This window comes from Salmo salar, unplaced genomic scaffold, assembly GCF_905237065.1.
Source record: "Salmo salar unplaced genomic scaffold, Ssal_v3.1, whole genome shotgun sequence".
Taxonomy (NCBI): Eukaryota; Metazoa; Chordata; class Actinopteri; order Salmoniformes; family Salmonidae; genus Salmo; species Salmo salar.
The window spans coordinates 47,712-65,758 of record NW_025547706.1 but is presented as its reverse complement, the minus strand read 5'-3'; the positions used below and the strand labels follow the sequence as shown (position 1 = coordinate 65,758).

Sequence of the window (18,047 nt, the reverse complement as noted above, 5' to 3'; positions counted from 1 at the left end):
GTTGTACTCCCCCATGGAGAGATGATAGAGGGATGTGAAAGAGGAGAGAGGTAATGGTTGTACTCCCCCATGGAGAGATGATAGAGGGATGTGAAAGAGGAGAGAGGTAATGGTTGTACTCCCCCAAGGAGAGATGATAGAGGGACGTGAAAGAGGAGAGAGGTAATGGTTGTACTCCCCCATGGAGAGATGATAGAGGGATGTGAAAGAGGAGAGAGTTAATGGTTGGACTCCCCCATGGAGAGATGATAGAGGGATGTGAAAGAGGAGGGAGGTAATGGTTGTACTCCCCCATAGAGAGATGATAGAGGGATGTGAAAGAGGAGAGAGGTAATGGTTGGACTGGACTTATTTAATCTCTCATTACTGACTTATTCTGTTTCAATAACATAATTACAATACACATACTTATTTACCTCATTAAAATTCTAATTAATTTATAACATTTTTGACATGAGTTTTTCTGGATTGTTTTGTTGTTATTCTGTCTCTCACTATTCAAATAAACCTACCATTAAAATTATAGATGGATCATTTCTTTGTCAGTGGGCAAACGTACAAAATCAGCAGGGGATCAAATTCTTTTTTCCCTCACTGTAGTCTTTGGTTGCATGCTATTTTATGTCAATCTTATTGCTGCTTGTAGCCTATAGCTGATGCTTCGTGGTCTTATGCTGCCATCTATTGGAAATATTTACCAATTAAAAGTTATTTTTTTATTTTTTTATTTTTTTATTTATTTATTTCACCTTTATTTAACCAGGTAGGCAAGTTGAGAACAAGTTCTCATTTACAATTGCGACCTGGCCAAGATAAAGCAAAGCAGTTCGACAACATACAAAAACACAGAGTTACACATGGAGTAAAACAACATACAATCAATGATGCAGTAGAATAAAAAAAAATAAAATAAAAAATAAGACTATATACAATGTGAGCAAATGATGTGAGATAAGGGAGGTAAAGGCAAAAAAATGCCATGGTGGCAAAGTAAATAAAGTATAGCAAGAAAAACACTGGAATGGTAGATTTGTAGTTTGAAGAAAGTTCAAAGATAAAATATAAATAATATGGTGCAAAGGAGCAAAATAAATAAAATAAATAAATACAGTAGGGGAAGAGGTAGTAGTTTGGGCTAAATTATAGATGGGCTATGTACAGGTGCAGTGATCTGTGAGCTGCTCTGACAGCTGGTGCTTAAAGCTAGTGAGGGAGATAAGTGTTTCCAGTTTCAGAGATTTTTGTAGTTCGTTCCAGTCATTGGCAGCAGAGAACTGGAAGGAGAGACGACCAAAGGAGGAGTTGGCTTTAGGGGTGACCAGAGAGATATACCTGCTGGAGCGCGTGCTACAGGTGGGTGCTGCTATGGTGACCAGTGAGCGGAGATAAGGGGGGACTTTACCTAGCAGAGTCTTGTAGATGACCTGGAGCCAATGTGTTTGGCGACGATTATGAAGCGAAGGCCAGCCAACGAGAGCGTACAGGTCGCAGTGGTGGGTAGTATATGGGGCTTTGGTGACAAAACGGATGGCACTGTGATAGACTGCATCCAGCTTGTTGAGTAGGGTATTGGAAGCTATTTTGTAAATGACATCGAACGAAGTCGAGGATTGGTAGGATGGTCAGTTTTACGAGGGTATGTTTGGCAGCATGAGTGAAGGATGCTTTGTTGCGAAATAGGAAGCCAATTCGAGATTTCACTTTGGATTGGAGATGATTGATGTGAGTCTGGAAGGAGAGTTTACAGTCTAACCAGACACCTAGGTATTTGTAGTTGTCCACAAATTCTAAGTTAGAACCGTCCAGAGAAGTGATGCTGGACAGGCGGGCAGGTGCAGGCAGCGATCGGTTGAAGAGCATGCATTTAGTTTTATTTGTGTTTAGGAGCAGTTGGAGACCACGGAAGGAGAGTTGAATGGCATTGAAGCTCGTCTGGAGGGTTGTTAACACAGTGTCCAAAGAAGGGCCAGAAGTGTACAGAATGGTGTCGTCTGCGTAGAGGTGGATCAGAGATTCACCAGCAGCAAGAGCGACATCATTTATGTATACAGAGAAAAGAGTTGGCCCAAGAATTGAACCCTGTGGTACCCCCATAGAGACTGCCAGAGGTCCAGACAGTAGGCCCTCCGATTTGACACACTGAACTCTGTCAGAGAATTAGTTGGTGAACCAGGCGACGCAATCGTTTGAGAAACCAAGGCTACTGAGTCTGCCGATGAGGATGTGGTGATTAACAGAGTCAAAAGCTTTGGCCAGGTCAATGAATACGGCAGCACAGTAATGTTTCTTATCGATGGCGGTTACGATGTCGTTTAGGACCTTGAGCGTGGCTGAGGTGCACCCATGACCAGCTCTGAAACCAGATTGCATAGCGGAGAGGGTGCGGTGGGATTCGAAATGGTCGGTAATCTGTTTGTTGACTTGGCTTTCGAAGACCTTAGAAAGGCAGGGTAGGATGGATATAGGTCTGTAGCAATTTGGGTCAAGAGTGTCACCTCCTTTGAAGAGGGGGATGACAGCAGCTGCTTTCCAATCTATGGGAATCTCAGACGACACGAAAGAGAGGTTGAACAGGCTAGTAATAGGGGTTGCAATAATTTCGGCAGATAATTTTAGAAAGAAAGGGTCCAGATTGTCAAGCCCAGCTGATTTGTAGGGGTCCAGATTTTGCAGCTCTTTCAGAACATCAGCTGAATGGATTTGGGAGAAGGAGAAATGGGGGAGGCTTGGGCGAGTTGCTGTGGGGGGTGCAGTGCTGTTGAATGCAGTAGGGGTAGTTAGGTGGAAAGCATGGCCAGCCGTAGAAAAATGCTTATTGAAATTCTCAATTATATCGGTGGTGACAGAGTTTCCTATCCTCAGTGCAGTGGGCAGTTGGGAGGAGGTGTTCTTATTCTCCATGGACTTTACAATGTCCCAGAACTTTTTAGAGTTGGAGTTGCACGAAGCGAATTTCTGTTTGAAAAAGCTAGCCTTGGCGTTTCTAACTGCCTGTGTGTATTGGTTTCTAACTTCCCTAAAAAGTTGCATATCGCGGGGGCAGTTCGATGCTAATGCAGAACGCCACAGGATGTTTTTGTGTTGGTTAAGGGCAGTCAGGTCTGGAGAGAACCAAGGGCTATATCTGTTTCTGGTTCTAAATTTCTTGAAAGGGGCATGCTTATTTAAGATGGTGAGGAAGGCATTTAAAAAAAATAACCAGGCATCCTCTACTGACGGGATGAGGTCAATATCCTTCCAGGATACCAGGGCCAGGTCGATTAGAAAGGCTTGCTCGTTGAAATGTTTCAGGGAGCGTTTGACAGTGATGAGTGGAGGTCGTTTGACCGCTGACCCATTACGGGTGCAGGCAATGAGGCAGTGATCGCTGAGATCTTGGTTGAAAACAGCAGAGGTGTATTTAGAGGGCACGTTGGTTAGGATGATATCTATGAGGGTGCCAGTGTTTGCGGCTTTGGGGTTGTACCTGGTGGGTTCATTAATAATTTGTGTGAGATTGAGGGCATCAAGCTTGGATTGTAGGATGGCTGGGGTGTTAAGCATGTCCCAGTTTAGGTCACCTAGTAGCACGAGCTCTGAAGATAGATGGGGGCAATCAGTTCACATATGGTGTCCAGAGCACAACTAGGGGCCGAGGGGGGGTCTATAGCAGGCGGCAACGGTGAGAGACTTGTTTTTGGAGAGGTGGATTTTTAAAATTAGAAGTTCAAATTGTTTGGGTACAGACCTGGATAGCAGGACAGAACTCTGCAGGCTATCTCTGCAGTAGATTGCAACACCGCCCCCTTTGGTCGTTCTATCTTGTCTGAAAACGTTGTAGTTAGGGATGAAGATTTCAGAGTTTTTGGTGGACTTCCTAAGCCAAGATTCAGACACAGCTAGGACATCCGGGTTGGCGGAGTGTGCTAAAGCAGTGAATAAAACAAACTTAGGGAGGAGGCTTCTAATGTTAACATGCATGAAACCAAGGTTATTACGGTTACAGAAGTCATCAAAGAGAGCGCCTGGGGAGTAGGAGTGGAGCCAGGCACTGCAGGGCCTGGATTCACCTCTACATCCCCAGAGGAGCAGAGAAGAATAAGTATGAGGGTACGGCTAAAAGCTATAAGAATTGGTCGTCTGTGACGTCCAGAATAGAGAGAAAAAGGAGCAGGTTTCTGGGGGCGATAAAATAGCTTCAAGGTATAATGTACAGACAAAGGTATGGTGGGATGTGAGTACAGAGGAGGTAAACCTAGGCATTGAGTGATAGTGAGAGAGATGTTGTCTCTAGAAACATCATTGAAACCAGAAGATGTCATAGCATGTGTGGGTGGAGGAACTGAGAGGTTGGATAAGGTATAATGAGCAGGGCTAGAGGCTCTACAGTGAAATAAGCCAATAAACACTAACCAGAACAGCAATGGAGAAGGCATATTGACATTAAGGAGAGGCATGCTTAGCCGAGTGATCAAAGGGTCCAGTGAGATTCAGACAGCTAGCCGGGCCATAGGTAGCAAGCTGGTGGAAGATGGGAGGGAGGTCTGTTTTTAGCCAGCTCGTGCGTTTCCGTCTGTGGGTTAGTGGGGTTCCGTGTGGAAGGGGACCTGTCCAAGTTGGCAAAATAGTTAGTTATAGTGGCCCAAGAAAAGTGTCCGATAGACCTATTCAGATCGCAGCCGAAAAGACAGCTAACGATTAGCGGGCCGCAGATGGGCGATCAGGTTACGTCGCGACGGAGGGGCCAGTTGGATAATTCCCTCGGGCAGATAACGTCGGTGGTCCAGTCGTGAAGACCCGATGGGGCTCCGGATCGGCAGTAAAACGGGTCAGGATAGGTGAGTTGTAGCCCAGGAGACACTTCAGCTGGCTAGCTCAGGAATAGCCCAGGAGTGGCTGACGGAACTCTTCAGCTGGCTAGCTGGCTAGCTCCGTAAAAATGTGTGTTATTTCCGTGACCGACGTTGCCAATAGTCACTCAGGTAGCAGCTAGTTAGCTGCAAGATCCAGGTGTAAATGTCCAGAGCCTGCGGTAGAAATCGGGGAAAGGAGAGAGAATAGGTCCGGTATGCTCTGGTCTGAGTCGCGCTGTACAAAAACTGGCGATAGCTTTTCGAGCTAATGGATAGCTGAGGACAGCTAACCGTGGCTAGCTGAACTTCAACGTTAGCCAGTGAAAATGGCTAACCTCTTGCTAGCTTCTGTTGTGGAATTCAGATGAGGTAAATAATACTTTCTTTTTTTAAATTGGTGAGGCGGGTTGCAGGAGAGTGCTTTGAGGTTGAGTTTTTAGAAATTAAAAAAGAATATATATATATATAAAAAGATAAGTGAAGAGAAAAAAAGGAAAAAAAAAAATATGTAAATATATAAATACACAATATTAATTCACGTAAAGACATTGGTGAGGCAGCTGAGAAATAAAGTGTATTTAATTCGAGAGATCAGTCTCAAACCTGCCCCACCTGTCCCACGCCAATTGCTGGACTTTCACATAGAGGTTACTATGTCACCCAGTTCAAACCACATTTAACATATAAAACAAATGAGTCTTGTTTATCAAGTGTTCTGCCTTGCAATAATAAATATAATAAAATAACTAATAAAAGGCAAATGCTTACATAGGTTTTATTTAAAAAATAATAAATGCTATTTAGTACTAAAATGGTATTTACTAAAATAATATTATTACTAAAATAGTTGTAGGCCACCCTACCCTAGAATTAGGGTTCAGGCTAAAATAGGTTATACGTACAGTTAGAGTTTCTGTACAGTACTTGTGACAGTGTTCAATATAACTAATAGGAGTTGGCAGGGTGAAACATGACCTAAAATAAGACCTGTTTTTTCAATACAACTAATAGGAGCTGGCAGGGTGAAACATGACCTAAAATAAGACCTGTTTTTTCAATACAACTAATAGGAGTTGGCAGGGTGAAACATGACCTAAAATAAGACCTGTTTTTTCAATACAACTAATAGGAGTTGGCAGGGTGAAACATGACCTAAAATAAGACCTGTTTTTTCAATATAACTAATAGGAGTTGGCAGGGTGAAACATGACCTAAAATAAGACCTGTTTGTTCAATACAACTAATAGGAGCTGGCAGGGTGAAACATGACCTAAAATAAGACCTGTTTTTTTCAATACAACTAATAGGAGTTGGCAGGGTGAAACATGACCTAAAATAAGACCTGTTTTTTCAATACAACTAATAGGAGTTGGCAGGGTGAAACATGACCTAAAATAAGACCTGTTTTTTCAATACAACTAATAGGAGCTGGAGGGTGAAACATGAACTAAAATACGCCCCGCTTTTTCGCGTTTACTTCAAAACTACGCCAAACAGCTGGGACATATGGTAATATTATATAACTGGGCTCCTTGGCGGATGCAATGAACGAGTTTTATCAGTAAATGTGGTTAAAAATGTAGTGTCCAGCCTAGTCCTAGCCCCCGCTGCTGGCTGGTCACGCTTGTCTGCCCTAAACAAACCCTGTGTACCACCCCTCCCCTGTTTAACCTTGAATTTAGTTAAGAAACAAACACTCGTCTACGAAAAGAGACACCCAGCCGAGAGCCACGAAACGAAAACCACTTGTACATTGACCAAAACGAACCAACTCTTTACGGATCTGTTCGGTCGTAATAAATGGAGGCAGATTAGACACCACTACTCTTATCGAAATCAGCACCAACACCCCTCACATAAATCATACTGGTAACTAGCCGGGTAACAAGACTCACCTTTTACATTACCACAACCACCGCCTTGTTCATTCTGGATACAGAGTGTATATGTTCCTCTCCCACCTGTTCACCGACCATGATCAATAATTCCTCCACACCATTCTCCAGAATGCACCTGAAGAGACAGTGTTTCTTCTCCACTCGGTTGAGGACATCACACCTCCCAAACAACCTACCCTACTCCCCCCTCAACTCTAACCGATAAACAGTGGAAACTAATATATAAACCCTTAACAACTACAAAATACATTTGGAAAATACGCAAAAAGAATAGTAGCCCTCCTCAGGAACCACAAAACCCTCACACAACACCTTCTTCTTCTATGATATAATGGCGGTCCTCAAACCAACGTTAAGGTGCATGGCGCCACCTACTGTGCTGGAGTGTGTTCAATCACGGTTTACACCATTTCTAAATCCTCCTACCTAACTCAGTACTTCTGAGAAAATAAAAAAGAGTCCTACTAACTTCTAATAGACCCTCCTCCATCCCCCCAAATCCCTTCCAACCCCCCAACCCCATCCAACCTCAATGACCCTACCCTTCAATCTTTCCCTCTCTTCAACATCCTTACAACAATATAACAACACATGGTCCACCGTTTCATTGACAATACCCTCTAGACACAAACCATTCACATGCTGCCAACCAGATGTAAGGACCAGTTCAATGTACAATGTCCTAGGCACAATCGATTAAACACCACCTCTTCCTTCCTAATCTGACCTTTGAACCTTGGTCCACCGACCTTTAGAGGACATATAAATGCCGTCCCTTGTGCCCAGAGTCCCCATCTCTTCTGCCACACATCTATCAAAATGTATCTGATCTTACATTTGTCCTCACCTCTACCCAGTGGAACATTAATATATATTATATCTTGTAGTAAAGCTCTTTTAGATAACTGGTCTACAATTTCATTCCCTTCCACACCTGAATGTGCTGGGACCCAGCAGAATCTCACAACTACACCCATTCTCTCATTTCTCAATAATAACATTAATACCAACAACTGTCCAACCAAAACCACAGCCTTGTCTACTAGTATATTCCCAACAGTCATCTAGAACACTAGCAGTGGGATGCTCAACCTCACAGCCTTTCAACCCAATAAGATAATGACAATTTATTACGCCGTATACCCAAAGGCATCTCATCTGCCTCCACTAGTAAGACACATACAGATGTTGATTTAAATGCACCAATAAATATCATTAAAGCTATATATTGGATTCTGTCCAGCTTAAGTCTTTGCTGCTGTTCAATAAACTATACACCCGTAATCAATTGTCGTCCTGATCAGGGCTCTATAAATATCCATCAACGATTGTCTGTCAGCACCCCATTCATAACCAGAGACCCACACAACCAACTACCACGAAAGTGATGGAATGAGAGAGAGAGACATCGTTACAACACTATAAATAGACATAGTATAACGTTTCTTCTTCTTTGGAGTTTAACGGCGGTTGGCATCCTATATGTTGCATTACTGCCCCCAACTGGACAATAATATAAATCTATTTTACTTTGTGATACAAAATGGGAAAAGGAACATCTCATATTTATTCAAATAAAACAACACCCTTCCAACTAACCCTACACTCATTAAAAACCCACTACCCCATTCCACTACTTTGACCCTATCTGCTCCTGCACCATGCCAACTAACCCTACACTCATTAAAAACCCACTACCCCATTCCACTACTTTGACCCTATCTGCTCCTGCACCATGCCAACTAACCCTACACTCATTAAAAACCCACTACCCCATTCCACTACTTTGACCCTATCTGCTCCTGCACCATGCCAACTAACCCTACACTCATTAAAAACCCACTACCCCATTCCACTACTTTGACCCTATCTGCTCCTGCACCATGCCAACTAACCCTACACTCATTAAAAACCCACTACCCCATTCCACTACTTTGACCCTATCTGCTCCTGCACCATGCCAACTAACCCTACACTCATTAAAAACCCACTACCCCATTCCACTACTTTGACCCTATCTGCTCCTGCAACATGCCAACTAACCCTACATTCATTAAAAACCCACTACCCATTCCACTACTTTGACCCTATCTGCTCCTGCACCATGCCAACTAACCCTACACTCATTAAAAACCCACTACCCCATTCCAGTACTTTGACCCTATCTGCTCCTGCACCATGCCAACTAACCCTACACTCATTAAAAAGCCCCTACCCCATTCCACTACTTTGACCCTTTCTGCTCCTGCACCATGCCAACTAACCCTACACTCATTAAAAACCCACTACCCCATTCCACTACTTTGACCCTATCTGCTCCTGCACCATGCCAACTAACCCTACACTCATTAAAAACCCACTAACCCATTCCACTACTTTGACCCTATCTGCTCCTGCACCATGCCAACGACCTGGGAGGACGGGACACCACCACTCAACACACCCTGGAACTCTTCTGAAGTCAAATCTCGTATGACCAAATACTTCTCTGCAGCTGCCACCACAACATCTATTGTCTGTGATTTACGTTCCATTTCTGCGGTACAGTTGATAACCATTGCTTTGAACTCTAAGAAGCCAACCTTACTGAAGCTTATATCACTCATTGGCCAATTCCTCTGTGCTGTCACAGATCTACTACTCACAGGGATCCTCTCAGGATCCCTCAGCCTTGACCCATCCTCCTCTACTTTCTTCACTGCCTCAGCATACGCCACCTTCTGCACTACTCTGACTCTAGCCACCTTAACCTGCCTCTCTCTCACCAGACACCTCTGATCCCCAGCAACATGTGTACCCCTACAGTTGACGCAACTTTATCCACTGAAACTTCACAATCCTCTATCCCATGACCTCCTGCACACTTCCCACATCTTGGAATCTCCCTCCTACAAACTGCTGCAACATGACCATAAACGTTGCACCTGAAACAGCTCAGTGGATTCAACACAAAGACTCTAACAGAATAACTGATATATCCCAACATGACTTTGTCGGGTAAAGACTCAAACGCTGACAGTGACTCCTCTGTTTCACCACGCTCACCACCTGGTCTGCTTCACACCAAACGGCGGGCATCACAAACACCAAGAGCCTTCAACTTCAATTGCTCCACCTCCACACTAACGCTACCCCAGAAATCACTCCTTTCAATGGTGCCCTGTTCCTAAGAGCAAAACAAGAATCAGATCTTAAACCAAGTTGCGTGACACGGAGCGACCACTCTCTCTGGTCAGAAGAAACACAAACAAATATCGATAGTCCCACCCACCGTGAAACCACAAAAAAACTCTGTTTTCCAATTGATTTATAACATTTGAAATGTCTCTATTCCATTGAAACTTTTGTGAGTGTAATGTTTACTGTTCATTTCTGTTCATTTGTAAACATATGATTCCCATGCCAATAAAGCCCTTTGAATTAATTTGAGAGAGAGAGAGTGCTCCATGTTAATGTATAGGGGACATGAGTCAGTCATGGTTACTCATGGTTATGTGATGAGGTAGCCCCGCCTGTGACTTCTAAATCAGTGTCGGCCCAATAGGGAATGTCCTCTTGGTGTAATGGTCAATATGTTGGTTTCTCCCGCGGTAGACCTGTGTTCATATCCTGTCAGTTACATTAAGCAGTCAATTCTCTGAAAGGAGTCCAGACAGCCTGTTCTCAACAGTGGGGTTAGTGGGATTGGAGAGGGGCCCCTCTCTCTCTCTGACTGGAGGAGAGAAGTGAAATGGTGTGTCTCCTCTGGTCAACAATACTCACTTTGAAAGACTCCACAGCCTGTTGGAGCTCCTTCAGCTCCTTCTCTCTCTCCTGGAATCTCTGCTGGACCTTCTGCTGACTCATCCCCAGCTGCCTCTGTGGAGAATCACTCTTCAATGAGCTATCAAGCTTTATTTGTCCAGTAGATCAATAGTATAGTAATGTGACATAGGACCCATAGAAGATAAGGATCAAAATATTGAGGAAGTGTCTGTCTGAAATTATATCATTATGTAGTCATGTGAATGATTATAGTTTTAACAGGGAGTTGATTGGGTGTTTGAAAACGAATGATAATGATGTTTGATAACTAATGATAATGATGTTTGACTATAACGTATTGATGATTTTACATGTATAAGGAATGTATATGTTGGGGTCAATGAAGGTTGGATAGGAACTTGGTGTATGGAAAGTTACTGAGAGAGACAAGGGAAGTGCTGAAATATTCTGTTCAAATATGTTATTGTTGAATATCAATGTTCCTAACGAGGGAGGCAAAGGGCAACTAGTTTCAGTCTCTGATAAGGCAGGCCAGCTGCAGAACTAGGGAGGAGCCAGGAATTCAACAGTCTAGTTAGTCTCTGATAAGGCAGGCCAGCTGCAGAACTAGGGAGGAGCCAGGAATTCGGCTCGAGTTCAAGTCAACAGACGAAGTGAGAAGAAACCTCTGGGAGGGGGGCCAGAGAGGCCCACCCCAACGACCCTCCTACTACAGTCTTATCTCACACACACTTCCACACCCACCAAGGTTCTAGCATCAGGCAGGGCCATGACTACACCAGTGAGAGGAACCAATTCAGTTCCTGCCTAGCAACAGAGATGTATTGGCTGTCTAGATGTGTAACAATTGACCCTGCCTAGTATGAGGTTATAAATATATGTTATTGTGTAATCATACATTGTCTTTGAGCTGTATGACCCAGTGGGTGAATAAACTTGGTTTGAGTTTTAACTCTGTCTGTTCAGAACCTAACAGACTTTAGAAAATGGTGATACATTTGAAGAATCTGGGTTAACATATCTATATAATCAAGGTTTGTGTTCATAGTTGTAGATCAATTTCATTTGAATGATCTCATATTCAAACAGCCTTAGTTCCTACTGTATCATTAATTCCTTGTTTATCAGACAGTCACCAACAAGTTGTTCTGGTCTTACCTGTTTCTCATTCCTCTCTGCTGCAGCTGACACTGTATCATGGCCTTTATGTTCATCCATCACACACTGATAACAGATACCCTGCTGATCGGTACGACAGTAAACCTCCAGCAGTTTGTCATGATGAGAGCAGATCTTCTCCTGTAGTTGTGCGGTGGCTTTGACCAGCTTGTGCTTCTTCAAAGCAGGAGATTCGTAGTGAGATTGGAGGTGAGTCTCACAGTAAGAGGCCAGACACGGCAGACAGGACATGAGGGCTTTCCGCTTTCTGGTCCCAGTGCAGACATCACACACCACATCTCCAGGTCCAGCACAGCACAGAGCAGGAAGGGGAGCAGCCTGGAGTCCTGTCTTCCTCAGTTTCTCCACCATGTCAGCCAACATGTTATTTTTCCTCAGATTAGGCCTTGGAGTGAAGGTCTCTCTGCACTGAGGACAGCTATAGACCCCTTTCAGAACATCCTTATCCCAGCAGTCCTCAATACAGCTCCTACAGTAACTGTGTCCACAGGGGATGGTGACCGGTTCCTTCAGTAGATCCAGACAGACAGAACAACAGAACTGGTCCTGGTCCAGCAGAACTCCCTGCTGAGCCATTTGGATGGTTGTTCACTCTCACACAGACAGACGACACAGAGACTCAGATCAGTTTAGTTTCCACAGAAGAGAGTCTGTGGGAGGGGGAGGGATTTCCTTGTTCTGCCAGATGGCTGGGGTTAGAGGGAGGGAGGGGTTAGAGGGAAGGAGGGGTTAGAGGGAGGGAACAAGGGAAGGAGGGGTGCAGGGAGGGAGAGAGAGAGATCTGCATACAACGTCTAGAGGGAGACAAATATTTTAGTTCCTAGTTTAGGACCCTTAATATGGAATACATCTAACAAAATGTGAGTTGTTAGCATATATAAAGGTTAACAGTTTCTATGAAGTACATATTATAAATATTTTAATGACCTTTATAATGCCTTATAATACACTTATGTGTTCTAACATTACAGTGTGGTTATTACTGTTAGGCCTAGGATCAGGGTTAGAGGTACTACATTCAGCAGTAACCATAGACATATCTAGGACTAAAAAGAGAAGATGTTTTACAATCAGAGTTCTTTGTATCTCTTCTTAGTCATACAGATCCCCCCACATCTTATAGGTGGACGGGGTTATGAACATATCCTATACATTATTTCTGAAACCCGATGAAATGAAACAGTCTTATAGAGACAAGTCTCTATACCTCTCAGTCTCTAAACCACAAGGATACCTGTCACCTTGACAGTGTGTCTCTATACCTCTCAGTCTCTAAACCACTAGGATACCTGTCACCTTGACAGTGTGACTCTATACCTCTCAGTCTCTAAACCACTAGGATACCTGTCACCTTGACAGTATGTCTCTATACCTCTCAGTCTCTAGAGCAGCACACTGAGGGTCCGTCTCAGCAGAGGGAGAGAGCAGCAGCCTGAGGGTCAGTCTCAGCAGAGGGATAGAGCAGCAGACTGAGGGTCAGTCTCAGCAGAGGGAGAGAGCAGCAGACTGAGGGTCAGTCTCAGCAGAGGGAGAGAGCAGCAGCCTGAGGGTCAGTCTCAGCAGAGGGATAGAGCAGCAGACTGAGGGTCAGTCTCAGCAGAGGGAGAGAGCAGCAGACTGAGGGTCCGTCTCTCAACATCCCTCCACTCTCTCTTTCCTCCACTGACACTGACCAAAAAGGGACACAGTCTTCCAGCTGATGGCGAAACTCGAGTCGCACCACATTACTTCTGCCTCATGGACAAATTCATGTTGTTACTCCTATGAACAGAGGAAGTGAAATATTCCTTGATATTAAAAAAGACCCAAGCCGCTAATAATAATAACAACACAAACCTATGGAAACACTTTCCTCCTCATTCATTACTGCTGCACTGCTTGTTGTACATCACATACATAGTGTAGACAGCTAATAGCAGGCTTCCCCCTCCATACATACATAGTGTAGACAGATAATAGCAGGCTTCCCCCTCCATACATACATAGTGTAGACAGATAATAGCAGGCTTCCCCCTCCATACATACATAGTATAGACAGATAATAGCAGGCTTTCCCCTCCATACATACATAGTTCCATTTACTGAGGAAGTAGGTTCAGCATACACACTGACATTCTGAAGTTTATAACGTATTCCCAGCTACATGTTAGGGTGGAATGTTCCATTTGTCAACAGTAAGATCAGAGTTATGTTATTGTAGACAGAGAGGTTATACTGACAAGCACTTTCCCCCAACTAGAGACCGGTTCCATTTGTCAACAGTAAGGTCAGAGATATGTTATTGTTGACAGAGAGGTTATACTGACAAGGAAGAGGGAACAAAATCAATAGATAACAGACAAAAGAAGCTATGGAAAGATAAAACATTGACATAATAGTGTGTTAAAGTAACCACTGTGAAATACACAGAACATAATAAAAAGTATTAAACAAAACACATATAGTATATACGGTGAGTGAAGTGAGAAGATAAAACATACGGATAAAGCACAAGCTGTGTAGAGAAAAACAGCCTCAGGCTACCCAGCCGTGAAATAGGAACTAGTGCTGAGGATAGAGTAAAATAGGACCAAAACAATCATTAACCAGAAGATAGGATATAGTGAGTAAATAAATAAACATAAGAAGGATAGACATCACAAAGAATTAAATCAAAAGGAAAAGAAGATAGCAAGGAGGATTTAATCAATTATAGCTAAGCTGTAGACAATCGATAAAATGAATACAACACCAGTAGAGATATTAGGGACTAGACACCCCCTAAGTAAAGAGGAGATAATAAAATCTCTATGAAATGGGAAAAACACACAAGAAAATTAAACACCAAATGGCCTGCAGTGGGAACATTGGATGTCTCTGTGTGTGAGGAAATGGAAACTCTGATAAAGAACTGTAAACCCAAGGACAAGAAACAAAAAGGAAAAATAAATGAGAAAGAGAAAATGAAATACTGAAAATGTTTAATACATTTATTTGTTATACCACATTACCACCAGGTGGATACCACTGGAACGTCCTGCCCCAGAACTCACACGCGCCACATTCCAACCAAGTGCCCTGTTCGCAAACAGCCAGGTGGCCCCGTAATCAACTAACTATTTCTAAAAGTATTCTAAAACTATATAAATAACATATCTGTTGGTTAGGAACACTGTGTCTGGTGAGTGTGATAGTAGTATTCCTGACCTTCCTGTCACCCGGTGTGTTTGGAAATGTACCTTCCCGTCGCTCCCCCTTACTGTTGGTTTAATGTCCTGCTTTATCCAATGTAGGTAATAGTTGCTGCACCTCGCCCCAATGTTTATTGGGTTGTCTCTCGTACACACTGTCCTCCTATTCCCTGCCTAACTATCTCTGTGTCTATAATACATGCACCTGACTTAGGCTACAATATGCTATTCTGTCTCAGTGTCACAGAGTGCATTCGGGAGTTTTGCTTGCGAGGACTGACTAATTCACCATGTCTGTCAGGGGTATGTGCTACATTTCTCCCTCCCAATGTAAACACTAAGTTATACCTGCAATAGGGTTGGGAACGTGATCCATAGTGCTACCACTCGTCTCTGTAAGTGCTGGGAGTGCATATTCCTATGTGGGATATGAAACACTGCGAGGTATGCCTTGCAAAGTAATGAGTGAAAGACAGGTGTAGGGGTAGAGATGAATAGTCAATGTAACAACATGGCACTGAACTGTGAGAACGGCTGTTGAGCTTTTTATTCATATTCTTTGTCATCACCATAGTGCATACATGCTGTACAGTGAATGTGTAATGCTTTGAAATGAACCTCAGGTCTTGGTAGCTAGCGGTGGAGTCCATGTCTTGAGGGCTGGCTGTGGTCCCTGGCCGCATAAGGCTATGGGGGGGACCAAGTCCAGGGTGGACCAGTGTCTTTCCACTTGTGGGTGTAGTGTGAATAGGATGGTAATATTCTCTTTTACCCTTATCGTATCTATACTTTGCTTACTCTTCTCCTCTCCACGTTGACTTGACAGGGGATTGTGATGCGTGATGGAGCAGCTGCCCTGGTTCAATGTGAACATGTCTCACGGGATAATCGTACAAACTTTTCACTCTCGGGGAGACGTAGCACGCCATGATGGCTAATAGGGCGTCGAGATGGTGGTAGTGCGTTAACGGCACATACATGGGTCCGGTGAAGAGACTGTCCCTTGGGCCTATCGTCACATGGCCGCCTTCGGCGCTGCCGGCTCTCACGTTCACACGGTCCAGCTTTTCCTTCTCGAGGAGGCAGTCGTACCAGCCTGCCATAGCCTTAGTGAAAGTGCAGTCTGTGGTATCCTGAGGTGTTCGATGGAGTTACGAGGATAGGGGCTAAGCTTAGGTTGTCCTAAGAGTTTGATTAGAGAGCAAAGAGAGTTGCTGTCAGAGAGCTTTTCAGAGGTTGGCAATGGCTCTGTTGAAACCTATCTAACCAACGTGGTGTTCTTTTTGTGTGTCAGGCTAATGGACTGATATTACCCCCTGAGTGTGTGAGGACTGGAGGCGCTAAGTGTATCTCAGCAAACTGCCTGTAGACTCGGGCCTCTCTGGGATCGGTTTATGTGGTATTGACAGATGTGTGCTTATGTACCGAGTGCCATTTGCATGTGTGCATATACACACTTCAGTGGACTGTGTAAATGGTGTCCTTCTTGTGCAACAGGGCAGGGTTCTCTATCTATACGTGCCTTTGATTACATCTAAGTCGCTACTATGGCAGATGGGGACCCTGGAAACCATTCTTTCTACACATCATATTCAACGGTCGACTCAGCCGAAAGCGCTGATACCATTTCAACTCAGGAGTCGTATCTACAGGACGGCGATGTGTGTGTGTGTGTGTGCTTTATCAAATGGTTTAAGCTTATTCATTGCTTTCAATGTGTCTGTTTACTGTTACCTGCTGGGAGTCTGGTGTTTGCTGCACTATTTATTCCCTTCCGGAGACACTGATGCCTCACACACACACACACACACACACACACACACACACACACACACACACACACACACACACACACACACACACACACACACACACACACACACACACACACACACACATATAGCAAACTAGGTTACTGATTAGAAGATGGCCTATGTGGGGAGAAGACAATTCGACTCACTCCGTGTCTCTAAGTAAAGGAAATATGGCAACTGGCCTCAGAAGTGGTGGGGTTCCGTCTCTAAAGAGCAGCTAATATCATCCCTAAATAGACCCGAAGTCACTGTAGAAGCTATTGCCATCACGGCCTACTCTGGTGAGATGCAGGGAGGTGGGGGGGCTTTCAACGGGCAGTTCCCCAAGGTCATCAAAGCACATTGAAGTTATACAGGACCTAATAAAGATGGAAGACGAATACCCCAAGCCAGCTGCAGCGATCTGTTATATGGATGAAGAGGAATGTGGATACCTCTTTGAAATTGTAACAGCAAAAGGACAACCATACAAGGTCACGTTTGATAATTCGGGGTTTGTGCTTGATACAGATATACACTTTAACTCAATGACAAGTTTGCTGGACCATATGACAACGGTTGTAAAAGTGTCCTTTGTACTAAGACCCTTTCCTACAGCACAGGACCTGTGCATGAGCACGATGGATGTAACAAGAGGGAGAAGGAGGAGACCAGTGGAGACAAGTGGCGATCAACCCAGTCTCAAACGGTCCATACAGACTAGCCCCTATGACCAACCCTCCAGTTAGTCACTTCTATTATAGGTTGCTCAATCTATGTCAATACAATACAAACCTGTTATGTTTAATAACATGAATGTATTCATAAGCTATGAACCACACCTAGTTTAATTAAATATATCCCAACCATCCCCCTTTTCTCTGGGTGTGGAACTTCAAACCCACACATAAGGAAAGCCAAATACTTCACACGAGATAAAAAGATAGAAAAAACAAAGCAAGCGTTTTTCTTCTCCCCCCTGTTCCTTTTCCGAGGTCGTGTTATCAACTCTGCCCTGCTCATTCAGAAAGTGATTATGGCTGGGCCTGCTCATTCAGCCGTGTCTGTATTATCTAACACGAGTCCCTTCATGGCACAATATCTTGGTTATTCATCTGTGGACTGTTACTCAACCGCTCGTGTGTATTCAACCTAGGGGTGCTTAGCAACCCATTTACCACTTAGCATAATGTGGCTCTCTCTCTCTCTCTTCCAGCTCTGGGGTATTCATCCAAGCAAGCCTTGGATGAATCCCAAGCAAGCCTTGGATAAACCCAACCCCCGGGTGTTTACCCAACCAACTATCACAGGAAAGCAGTTAAATAGCAAGGTCTGTTCCTAGGATATGAACACACTTAGCCTGTCTCAGCACTGGGAAGAACAGCAAGTGTCTATTGGAAATGGCTGGAA

General features: G+C 43.9%; 1 protein-coding gene across 1 annotated transcript; it reads right to left on the bottom strand.

The window, feature by feature from the left end:
• Positions 1 to 9,154: 9,154 nt before the first annotated feature.
• LOC106561473 (E3 ubiquitin-protein ligase TRIM47-like) lies at positions 9,155 to 12,830 on the bottom strand. The gene is made up of 2 exons (XM_045711512.1): positions 11,654 to 12,830; positions 9,155 to 10,588 (listed from the first exon to the last, which is right to left on the bottom strand). Exons 1-2 carry the CDS (start codon positions 12,248 to 12,250, stop codon positions 10,406 to 10,408), a joined length of 780 nt encoding a protein of 259 aa, XP_045567468.1. The 5' UTR covers positions 12,251 to 12,830; the 3' UTR covers positions 9,155 to 10,405.
• Positions 12,831 to 18,047: the final 5,217 nt, after the last annotated feature.